The sequence below is a fragment of the Oncorhynchus nerka genome, linkage group LG11 (genome assembly GCF_034236695.1).
Source record: "Oncorhynchus nerka isolate Pitt River linkage group LG11, Oner_Uvic_2.0, whole genome shotgun sequence".
Taxonomy (NCBI): Eukaryota; Metazoa; Chordata; class Actinopteri; order Salmoniformes; family Salmonidae; genus Oncorhynchus; species Oncorhynchus nerka.
The window spans coordinates 37,750,772-37,762,910 of record NC_088406.1 but is presented as its reverse complement, the minus strand read 5'-3'; the positions used below and the strand labels follow the sequence as shown (position 1 = coordinate 37,762,910).

The 12,139-nt window shown below is 43.3% G+C and overlaps 1 protein-coding gene across 6 annotated transcripts in view; it reads right to left on the bottom strand.

The window, feature by feature from the left end:
* The window catches only part of LOC115136823 (BCAS3 microtubule associated cell migration factor-like), a 362,747-nt gene that overhangs the window by 219,488 nt on the left and 131,120 nt on the right, over positions 1 to 12,139 (bottom strand). For 4 of the 6 annotated variants that reach the window (XM_029672640.2, XM_029672642.2, XM_029672641.2 and 1 more), the window contains one exon: positions 8,029 to 8,073. The exons of the other annotated variants lie outside the window; for them this stretch is intronic. In XM_029672640.2, coding sequence (XP_029528500.1) covers positions 8,029 to 8,073 — 45 coding nt within the window. The remainder of the gene's footprint in view (positions 1 to 8,028; positions 8,074 to 12,139) is intronic. 6 annotated transcript variants of the gene reach the window in all.

Sequence of the window (12,139 nt, the reverse complement as noted above, 5' to 3'; positions counted from 1 at the left end):
TCTTCCAGTCACTCTCTCAACCTTTTCTCTTCCAGTCACACTCTCTCAACCTTTTCTCTTCCAGTCACTCACTCTACGTTTTCTCTTCCAGTCACTCACTCTCTACGTTTTCTCTTCCAGGCACTCTCTCTATGTTTTCTCTTCCAGTCACTCTCTCTCTACGTTTTCTCTTCCAGTCACTCTCTCTTTACATTTTCTTATTCAGTCACTCTCTCTTTATGTTTTCTTATTCAGTCAATCTCTCTCTACGTTTTCTCTTCCAGTCACTCACTCTCTACGTTTTCTCTTCCAGGCACTCTCTCTATGTTTTCTCTTCCAGTCACTCTCTCTCTACGTTTTCTTATTGAGTCACTCTCTCTTTACGTTTTCTTATTCAGTCACTCTCTCTCTACGTTTTCTCTTCCAGTCACTCTCTCTCTACGTTTTCTCTTCCAGTCACTCTCTCTCTACGTTTTCTCTTCCAGTCACTCTCTCTTTACATTTTCTTATTCAGTCACTCTCTCTCTACGTTTTCTTATTCAGTCACTCTTTCTTTACGTTTTCTTATTCAGTCACTCTCTCTCTACGTTTTCTCTTCCAGTCACTCTCTCTTTGTTTTCTCTTCCAGTCACTCTCTCTCTACGTTTTCTCTTCCAGTCACTCTCTCTCTACGTTTTCTTATTCAGTCACTCTCTCTTTATGTTTTCTTATTCAATCTCTCTCTACATTTTCTCTTCCAGTCACTCTCTCTCTACGTTTTCTCTTCCAGTCACTCTCTCTTTACGTTTTCTTATTGAGTCACTCTCTCTTTACGTTTTCTTATTCAGTCACTCTCTCTTTATGTTTTCTTATTCAGTCAATCTCTCTCTACATTTTCTCTTCCAGTCACTCTCTCTTTACGTTTTCTTATTGAGTCACTCTCTCTTTACGTTTTCTTATTCAGTCACTCTCTCTCTACGTTTTCTCTTCCAGTCACTCTCTCTCTACGTTTTCTCTTCCAGTCACTCTCTCTTTACATTTTCTTATTCAGTCACTCTCTCTCTACGTTTTCTTATTCAGTCACTCTTTCTTTACGTTTTCTTATTCAGTCACTCTCTCTCTACGTTTTCTCTTCCAGTCACTCTCTCTTTACGTTTTCTTATTCAGTCACTCTCTTTACGTTTTCTTATTCAGTCACTCTCTCTTTACGTTTTCTTATTCAGTCACTCTCTCTCTACGTTTTCTTATTCAGTCACTCTTTCTTTACGTTTTCTTATTCAGTCACTCTCTCTCTACGTTTTCTCTTCCAGTCACTCTCTCGTTATGTTTTCTTACTCAGTCACTCTCTCCCCGTTTCTCAACCTCTCTAACACAACATCCGCATATCAAAGTATGACTGATATGGTGATGGGAAACTCAACAAATCCTGTTCTGTGCTCTGGATCTCTCTTTAACAGAGTACATGATAAGGGAGCTGATGAATGGTTAGGGGAGGGAGGGAAAGAGGGTTGGGGTATGTGTTAGTCATTATAGAACATGTAATCTCACTTCACTGCTCACTGTGATTTGTGTGTGTGGTGTCTTTGACAGCTAGTGGTGAGAGTGATGGAGTCTGTCGGGCTCTTCTTTAGTGAGGGGTTTCATCTCTCCAACATTCTACTTCTTCTCTCTCTCTTACTGGAAAAAAATTGTGGTCAACTGGTTTCAATATCCCCAGGAAACACAAATCCTATTCCAGTGGCTTGACTTTGGTTTTGGGGTGAAATCTCAGGCTGACGCGTTTGCCACACGGAGCTGTGTGTGGTGTGAAGGAAGGTATTTTATCTCCCACTTTTCACGGTTGTCTTTGGATGGAGGCCGGCTTGAATAATACATCAAGGAATAACATTCAATAAAAATGACATGCTTTCATGCATTGAGGGGAAAGACCCAGTGACAAATTAAAAGTGTAAATGGCTCTTATGGCACTGTGGCTGAGAAGACTGCTGCATGACTCTATGCTGCAGGGCTGGCCTGGGTACTAACACACACACACATATGTACGCCTGCACGCATGCAAGCGCGCACACACAACAGACTGTGATAAGCTCTCCTTGTGGCGACACCATACTGATCAGCTACTGCAGATACTCTACATATTCTCTCTATGAAGAGTACAGGGTTACCACTGTCTGCTAATGGGAGTGGGATCACAACTTGGTTCTAGTAGAAATGACCGCAAATGGTTATTCATCTCAGTTTCAAATGATTACTTTCCCCTCTGTCTCACTTGAAGTGTTGAGGTTTTCACCCTGCGACAGACAGACAGACAGACAGACAGACAGACAGACAGGCAGGACAGTACTCTGGACTCTATACGGTACAGAGGAACCGGTCAGGAAAGAGAAAAAAGAAAGAAAGGTGGAACCCAGTATCAATAAATGACAATAAATAAATAAATACACCAAGTGGGACAGGAGAGAGGGGGAGATGGATAGCACTAAACAGAAGCCAACCCCCCCCCCCTCCCCCCACCACGAGATGTTATTTTGTGCTATTGGGAATACTTCATTTTCTCTGCAACTTTAATTCACTGAAAAGACTACTCGTACGTCATTTCCAATTTTCATTTAACAAATGAGGACTTTTGACTGAGCTAATAGCTTTTCCTCAAGGGCGTAATTAAATCTGTGACGTCCATCATCAAAGCCCTTTCGCATTACAGGGCCGTGGCGAACATGAGGCGCCATGGAAGGGTTGGGAGGGGGCTGGTCCCTCGCCATAAACAAATACGATAGAGCCTTACTTCTGTCGCCTCCTCCAGCGACAAAGTGCTACAAAGACCGGTAGGGTAGAGCAGAACAGTGGATCCATTCAAAATGGCACCACATTCCCTATATTCACACATTTACCAGGGTTCTGGTCAAAAGTATGGCACTACATAGGGAATAGGGTGTCATTTGGGACACAGCCAGTGTAACTCAGAACGGGGTTGAGAGGAGCGGTGGCAAAGCCCAGGCCATATGTTTAATATGTATCAGTGGCTGGGGCTGGGCATTAAGACAGAGGAGAGGGAAAGAACCACAGAGATGGGGAGAGAGAGGAGAGAGAGAGAGAAATTGAGAGAAAGAAAGAAAAAGGAAGAGAGCGAGAGTGAGGGCTTTGGGCAGCCTTGTGGAGGACACATCCCTCAACGTCACATGTATTATTTTACAGCAGCCTTCCAAAACAGAGGTGGCCTTGGGGCAGGAGGCTGGAGCTACAGACAGACGGCTGTAATGATGATGCTATTTGGGAGTCGAGCGGACTGAGTGGGGAAGACTGACTAAAATGCCGTTTCAACATCTCAGCGAAATAATCAGAGGCTGCCTCCCAAATGGAACAATATCAAATGGAACCCTATTCCCTATATGGGGCAATACTTTTGAACAGGGCCCATAATTGAACATTAAGCATCTCCAATCCAAAATGAATTCTACAATCGGCTTCCTATTTCGCAACAAAGACTCCTTCACTCATGCTGCTAAACATACCCTTGTAAAACTGACCATCCTACCGATCCTTGACTTCGGCGATGTCATTTACTTCTCCTGTCCTATTCGGTGTCCAGTGTGAATCTAAGTGTGCGTTCTCTAATTCTCTCCTTCTCTCTTTCTTTCTCTCTCTCGGAGGACCTGAGCCCTAGGACCATGCCCCAGGACTACCTGACATGATGACTCCTTCCTGTCCCCAGTCCACCTGGCCATGCTGCTGTTCCAGTTTCAACTGACCTGAGCCCTAGGACCATGCCCCAGGACTACCTGACATGATGACTCCTTGCTGTCCCCAGTCCACCTGGCCATGCTGCTGCTCCAGTTTCAACTTCCACCTGACTGTGCTGCTGCTCCAGTTTCAACTGTTCTGCCTTATTATTATTCGACCATGCTGGTCATTTATGAACATTTGAACATCTTGGCCATGTTCTGTTATAATCTCCACCCGGCACAGCAAGAAGAGGACTGGCCACCCCACATAGCCTGGTTCCTCTCTAGGTTTCTTCCTAGGTTTTGGCCTTTCTAGGGAGTTTTTCCTAGCCACCGTGCTTCTACACCTGCATTGCTTGCTGTTTGGGGTTTTAGGCTGGGTTTCTGTACAGCACTTTGAGATATCAGCTGATGTACGAAGGGCTATATAAATAAATTTGATTTGATTTACAAAATAGCCTCCAACACTCTACTCAGAAAATTGGATGTAGTCTAGCACAGTGCCATCCGTTTTGTCACCAAAGCCCCAAACACTACCCACCACTGCTACCTGTATGCTCTCGTTGGCTGGCCCTCGCTTCATATTCATCGCCAAACCCACTGGCTCCAGGTCATCTAAGTCTAAGCAACACCCACCCGTAGCACACGCTCCAACAGGTATATTTCACTGGTCATCCCCAAAGCCAACTCCTCATTTGGCCGCCTTTCCTTCCAGTTTTCTGCTGCCAATGACTGGAACGAATTGCAAAAATCACTGAAGCTGGAGACTTATATCTCCCTCACTAACTTTAAGCATCAGCTGTGTCAGAACAGCTTACCGATCACTGCACCTGTACACAGCCCACCGAACTACCTCATCCCCATATTGTTAATTTTGGCTCTTTTGCACCCCAGTATCTCTACTTGCACATCATCATCTGCACATCTATCACTCCAGTGTTAATGCTAAATTGTCATTATTTCGCCACTATGGGCTATTTATTGCCTTACCTCACTGATCTTACTACATTTGCACACACTGTATATAGATTTTTCTTTTGTGTTATTGACTTTACGTTTGTTGATCCCATGTGTAACTCTGTGTTGATGTTTTTGTCGCACTGCTTTGCTTTATCTTGGCCAGGTCACAGCTGTAAATGAGAACTTGTTCTCAACTGGCCTACCTGGTTAAATAAAGGTGAAATAAAAATAAAGAGTGCACTATGTGGAGAATAGGGTGAAATTTGGGATGCACACAGAGAATCAGAAACTTCAACCCCCTTCCTTCTATGTCTAATGTTCCTCATCACACTACTGCTCAGAGAAGGATTTATCGTAGGATGGTTGTTTCTCCTGCCTGCCTGCCCCACCCTAGAATAGCCCTAGATGGAGGTTCCATGTCTATATTTAACAGCTAGTCTAGTGTGAGCTCATGTAATTGGACGATGGTCAGAGGTTACGCGCCACACTCTTCCATCCTAAACTGTTGAAAAAAAGGAGAGATACGGAGATGGGGAACATCAGGGGTCAGAGAAGAGGTTATTCAGGTAAGAGGAAGACGTGCTACTGTACTGTATGTGTCATTCGGTGTGTCAGAAATGGCACCCTATTCCCTATATATACACTCTTATAATACACTATATTATAAGGGATAGGGTGCCATTTGTGAGACAGCCATTATGGGAGAGAAAGATAGGCCTTGTTACATGTCCAGGTCCTCATCACACAAATCCTCTCCAGCCCATCCAAATAAAACACTGTTAATAAAACACAATTGAAATGAAGTTAGACCAGTGATCTGTTCTGCCCTCAGTCCAGGGACCTGCTGTTACAGGAACAATAGTGATTTAACTAGTTAGCTTGAGTTGGAGACAAAGGCAGAGCAAAAGGTAGGCAGTTACTGTTACTGTGGGGGGGTTCATCATGCTAACAAATGCTAATGATGTACCTTTGAAAAGCATACCGCTCTCTGAACTCACTAAGAGCCTAGCTGGGCTGGGAGGGAGGGAGCTAAGAGAGGAGAGGGAAACAAGCTTCAATTAAAAAGTATGAGTGAGTAACTGGCCACAACAGGAAAGGAAAGCCAAGACTTGGGGAAGGAACCACATGCTATTAATTTCCTGAAGTTAATGGAGGGAGGAACGAGAGAGGAGTGAGAGAGCGAGTCGGAGGAAGAAAAGTTCACTGCATCGCCGTTGAGCCCAGCCACTCAATCATCTGTCTATAAGTGACTGTCATAATGGGGATTCTTTTTAAAAGCTTGTAAGCACCTGATTTCACAAGACAGCGTTGACAGAGAGAGGCGGACCTTTCTGCCATCCTGAGTATTAGAGAGAGCTGCATGGTTAGAAAACTCATTGCTAACTTAGAGAAGTGTAATGTTCTCTGTCGTTCGCAGTAGATTGAGGCCCAAACTGAGGTGCGTGGACAAAAACGTCATATTAAACATATAGGTCTGTGCGCGGCGGCTGTGTAATTTACATTTTGAGGAGAATTGGCTATGACAATGCTGTATAAAAGTAGGCATCCTTCATCACAACTGAAGGGGCGGCAGGGTAGCCTAGTGGTTAGAGCGTTGAACTAGTAACCGAAAGGTTGCAAGTTCGAATCCCCGAGCTGACAAGGTCGTTCTGCCCCTGAACAGGCAGTTAACCCACTGTTCCTAGGCCATCATTGAAAATAAGAATTTGTTCTTAACTGACTTGCCTAGTAAAATAAAGGTAAAATAAAAATAAAAGTAAATGAGATGAATTCGAAACAGAATGATGCATGAATAGTAAAATCTCTGTACATACAAAATAATTCAAATTGCCCTTTCATGATTATACAATCCACCTCTTATTGCAAAATGTTCAAAGTCCAAGGAAATGATTATAAGCCTATAACAAATCAACAACAATGTTATTCTCCAAGTTCACACATAAGCACCACGTTGTTTTCCCAGAAAGGGAGGCAAATCACTGATTACATGACATTCATCAATTACATCGTATAATTGACAAAGAAAAAGTAACAAACAGACGGATGGCTAAAGCCACAATAGCCACACGTCTGTTCACAACGGACAGCCTTTGTGCAATGTAGGACTCACGTGCATGCACACCCGATTGTTCAATCATATTGCCACAAAATAACTATAAAAACACAATGGGAACAACATGAGATCAACCAAGGTGTTATTCTTAATACAACTGTCTGTGGTTTAATGTGAACGTAGAGGGAATGAGTGTGCAAGAGAAAAAAAAAAGAGAGAGCGAGAGAAAGAAAGAAAGAAAAAGAGAGCGAGAGAAAGAAAGAGAGCGAGAGAGAGCGGGAGAAAGAAAGAAGAGAGCGAGAGAGCGAGAGAAAGAAAGAAAGAAAAAGAGAGCGAGAGAAGAGAAAAAGAGAGCGAGCGAGAGAGAGCGAGAGAGAGAGCGAGAGAAAGAAAGAAAAAGAGAGCGAGCGAGAGATCGAGAGAGATCGAAATCGAGAGAGAGAGCGAGATCGAGAGAGCGAGAGAAAGAAAGAAAAAGAGAGCGAGCGAGAGAGATCGAGAGAGAGAGCGAAATCGAGAGAGAGAGCGAGATCGAGAGAGAGCGAGAGATCGAGAGTGAAAGAGAGCGAGCGAGAGAGAGCGACATCGAGAGAGAGCGAGAGATTGAGAGTGAAAGAGAGCGAGAGAGTGAAAGAGAGCGAGAGCGAAAGAGCTAGAGAGATCGAGAGAGAGCAAGAGAGAGCGAGAGAGAGCGGTCACCATCATGAAGAAGTGGTGGGTTCAAATAGACCACAAGGAGCCAGACAAGAAGGTTCCAGTAATGTTCCAACATACCTCTGGGTTTGTGAGTTAACCACGCCATAAAAAAAGATTCAGAAATCAACCATTTTTCTTTTCTCAATACGAACCACTATCCCAATTCCCTATACAGTTTATGTGGGTTTAAATGTTCTTTGGTGTGAATCTTGACGTCAGATTTAGGCATAGACACAAGACAAGCAGCTTGTGAAATCACCCACCCAAAGTGTAAACTGAAATCCACTTACAGAGCACAAGAAAAGAGAATCAAAAAATTGTCAAAAAAGTAGTGTGAAAAAAGAGAGGCACGTCCATGGTGTTTTCCTCAGGGATGATGACTGAACAAACTGACAGAATGTGTTGAAAATACACTCAATATACTCAGACACGAATGAAAAGATGTGATGGATGCAGTCGTTGATTGCGTCCCAAATGGCACCTCATTCCCTATTAAGTTCACTTCTTTTGATCAGAGCTTTGGTCAAAAGTAGTGCACTAAATAAAAAATAGGGTTCCATTTGGGACACATTTGTCTTGAGCCAGGACAGAGCAACAACAGAGCATGCTGGTAGGTAGGTAGTGAGGAGGGAAACTCACCATGGAGTTTTAATGGCAAAACATCCTGCCCCAAAGAGGTAAGGTCTTCATGGGGGAGGGAGAGACACACAAAGAAGAAATAGATGGAAAAACCATTATTAGCCAGTCAGCCTAAGACAGAGACACTTTTCATCTTACATTTTTGACCTGTCTGTTTAATCCTACAAGACACATAAAGCAGGAAGCAAACTGTCTGTGTTAGAATTGATCTGAAACCTGGGACATGACTCCTTGACTCAACAACTCAGACCATTCTGTAAAGTGCAGTACCATACGTTTTGTACCAGGACTGTATGTACGTGTGTGTCAGTGTGTTGTACCATACTTTTGGCAGAGGAAGTACTGTGTGTGTGTTTGTGTCAGTGTGTGTTGTACCATACTTTTGACAGAGGACATACAGTATGTGTGTGTGTTTGTCAGTGTGTGTTGTACTATACTTTTGGCAGAAGAAGTACTGTGTATGTGTGTGTGTGTGTGTGTGTGTGTTGTACCATTCTTTTGACAGAGGACATACAGTATGTGTGTGTGTGTGTGTGTGTGTGTGTGTGTGTGTGTGTGACCATACTTTTGGCAGAGGTGTCAGTGTGTGTTGAACCATATGTTTGTCAGAGGAAGTACTGTATGTGTGTGTGTGCGTGTGTCCGTGTGTGTTGTACCATATGTTTGTCAGAGGAAGTACTGTATGTGTGTGTGTGTGTCAGTGTGTGTTGTACCATACGTTTGTCAGAGGAAGTACTGTATGTGTGTGTGTGTGTGTGTGTGTGTGTCAGTGTGTGTTGTACCATACGTTTGTCAGAGGAACTACTGTATGTGTGTGTGTGTGTATGTGTGTCAGTGTGTGTTGTACTATACGTTTGTCAGAGGAAGCGTACGAGCATGCTTTTCCTTTTAGCTATCCATCAACTTATTTTATATTCTTTCTTTGAAGGAAAGAGTGTATGAAAAAGAAACAAAGTTTTGATGATAAATCATGGTATGCTTTTTACATACATTGGAACAAGGCATTGACATTTTAAAAAAAATATTAACCCTTTACACTTGTGGGAATCGGCCTATATGGATAGGGCTACATTTGAACAATTCTTACAGAAGAAATTTGAAATGCATAAGCACGGTAGCAATAGAAAAGGGAACCATTTAGAGGTGTGGAAATTATTATACCAAAGTTGAGGACACAACAGTTCACCTGACACAAGACTACCCAAACAGTTGGTTTCATTTGCATTTTACATTTACTCTACTTTTTGGCACAATCGTTGATAACAAAATATGAAAAATGTTTTAACATGATAAGAATATTCCTGGTAAATGTAGGGTAAGGGCATTATAAGACTAAACAATGACAAGTGTTTGAGTGAGAGGACTAACTGGTGTCTCCAAGTGGTCACACGGGGCTCTGGTCAAAAGAGTGCACAGTTGTAATTGTAATGCACTTTTATGACTCAAAGAAGTGTCTTCAACTATAGGTTTAATGCCAATTAAACATGGTTGGTTTATGGCTTAGATATACTGCCGTATTATTACTGTGTTTGAAAATAACATCATGTGTCTGCATGTGACTTTTTTGGGGTGAGTGTATATTTGTGTTTGTGCATTGTCTTTGTGAGTATTTGTGTGTGTTTGCAAGCCTCTGAGGGTGTGGGCGAGTGTGTGTCCGGTTCTTTGTGACGGTGTGTATGGTCTTTTTTTGAGTGTGTATCTCTCTGTCAGTGTGTGTGTTCCCCGGGCCAGTGTTTACGAGCCATTAGGAGTGGGAGTGTGTTCCTGTGTTTACCCTGCATGTTCAGAGATAGTGACAGACCCCTGTAAACAGTTTACAGTAAACAGCTTTTTCCCAACAGTAATAATGGCCAGATGAGGCTGAACTCTGTCCCTGAACACAGCAGACCACATCAGTACTGCAGAAACTCCCAAATTACACCCTATTCCCATTGTAGAGCACTACTTTTGACCAGAGCCCTATGGAGCCTGGTCAAAAGTAGTGCACTATTTAGGGTATAGGGTGCCATTTGGGACGCAACCAAGGCCCCTGGCCAATCAAAGCACGGCACTTTTTTATTTTATCTGCTATGGAGGGACGAAACATCCGTCTGAATCTCTCCAGACTAACACGACACTGTGTGTGTGTGTGTGTGTGTGTGTAGACTAGCAAAGCAGTCAACTATCTGTATTAGTCCACGGATATGAGGAGAGGTTACTTAGATGGAGAGAAAAAAAGAAACATAACACAAAGTGAACATTAATTCGGTGGTGATTTGGAGACTGGAGACTACTGTTGAGTCTATATAACCTCCAACGCACACTGGAGACTACTGTTGAGTCTATATAACCCCCAATGCACACTGGAGACTACTGTTGAGTCTATATAACCCCCAATGCACACTGGAGACTACTGTTGAGTCTATATAACCCCCAATGCACACTGGAGACTACTATTGAGTCTATATAACCCCCAATGCACACTGGAGACTACTGTTGAGTCTATATAACCCCCAATGCACACTGGAGACTACTGTTGAGTCTATATAACCCCCAATGCACACTGGAGACTACTGTCGAGTCTATATAACCTCCAATGCACCTTGGAGACTACTGTCGAGTCTATATAACCTCCAATGCACCTTGGAGACTACTGTCGAGTCTATATAACCCCCAATGCACACTGGAGACTACTGTTGAGTCTATATAACCTCCAACGCACACTGGAGACTACTGTTGAGACTATATAACCTCCAACGCACACTGGAGACTACTGTTGAGTCTATATAACCTCCAACGCACACTGGAGACTACTGTTGAGTCTATATAACCTCCTGGAGAACGCACACTGGAGACTACTGTTGAGACTATATAACCTCCAACGCACACTGGAGACTACTGTTGAGTCTATATAACCTCCAACGCACACTGGAGACTACTGTTGAGTCTATATAACCTCCAACGCACACTGGAGACTACTGTTGAGTCTATATAACCTCCAACGCACACTGGAGACTACTGTTGAGTCTATATAACCTCCAACGCACACTGGAGACTACTGTTGAGTCTATATAACCTCCAACGCACACTGGAGACTACTGTTGAGTCTATATAACCTACCAACGCACACTGGAGACTACTGTTGAGTCTATATAACCTCCAACGCACACTGGAGACTACTGTTGAGTCTATATAACCTCCAACGCACACTGGAGACTACTGTTGAGTCTATATAACCTCCAACGCACACTGGAGACTACTGTTGTCTGAGCACACTCTGTTGAGTCTATAACCTCCAACGCACACTGGAGACTACTGTTGAGTCTATATAACCTCCAACGCACACTGGAGACTACTGTTGAGTCTATATAACCTCCAACGCACACTGGAGACTACTGTTGAGTCTATATAACCTCCAACGCACACTGGAGACTACTGTTGAGTCTATATAACCTCCAACGCACACTGGAGATCAGTGTTGTCCTCTTAAAGAAGAGACCTTTATCTGAGTGGTTGGACGTGGGGTGAGCAGTGTAATGGAAGTCGGGGGTCCTGTTATGTTTATTCAAACACAATTTAGCCAGTAGTCAAACAACATGGTTAAAGGGTTAGCTGGTAGCTAGACAAACAGCATGGTTAAAGGGTTAGCTGGTAGCTAGACAAACAGCATGGTTAAAGGGTTAGCTGGTAGCTAGACAAACAGCATGGTTAAAGGGTTAGCTGGTAGCTAGACAAACAACATGGTTAAAGGGTTAGCTGGTAGCTAGACAAACAGCATGGTTAAAGGGTTAGCTGGTAGCTAGACAAACAACATGGTTAAAGGGTTAGCTGGTAGCTAGACAAACAGCATGGTTAAAGGGTTAGCTGGTAGCTAGACAAACAGCATGGTTAAAGGGTTAGCTGGTAGCTAGACAAACAGCATGGTTAAAGGGTTAGCTGGTAGCTAGACAAACAGCATGGTTAAAGGGTTAGCTGGTAGCTAGACAAACAGCATGAGCAGGGGATCACAGAGTTCTATAGTAGCAAGCCTAACAACAGGACAGGGGGTCAGTTTAAAATTTTAACAGGACCAGTGGGTCTTGGCTATGCTAACTCTACTCCTGTTATGCTTGTTCGAACACATTTAGCCAGC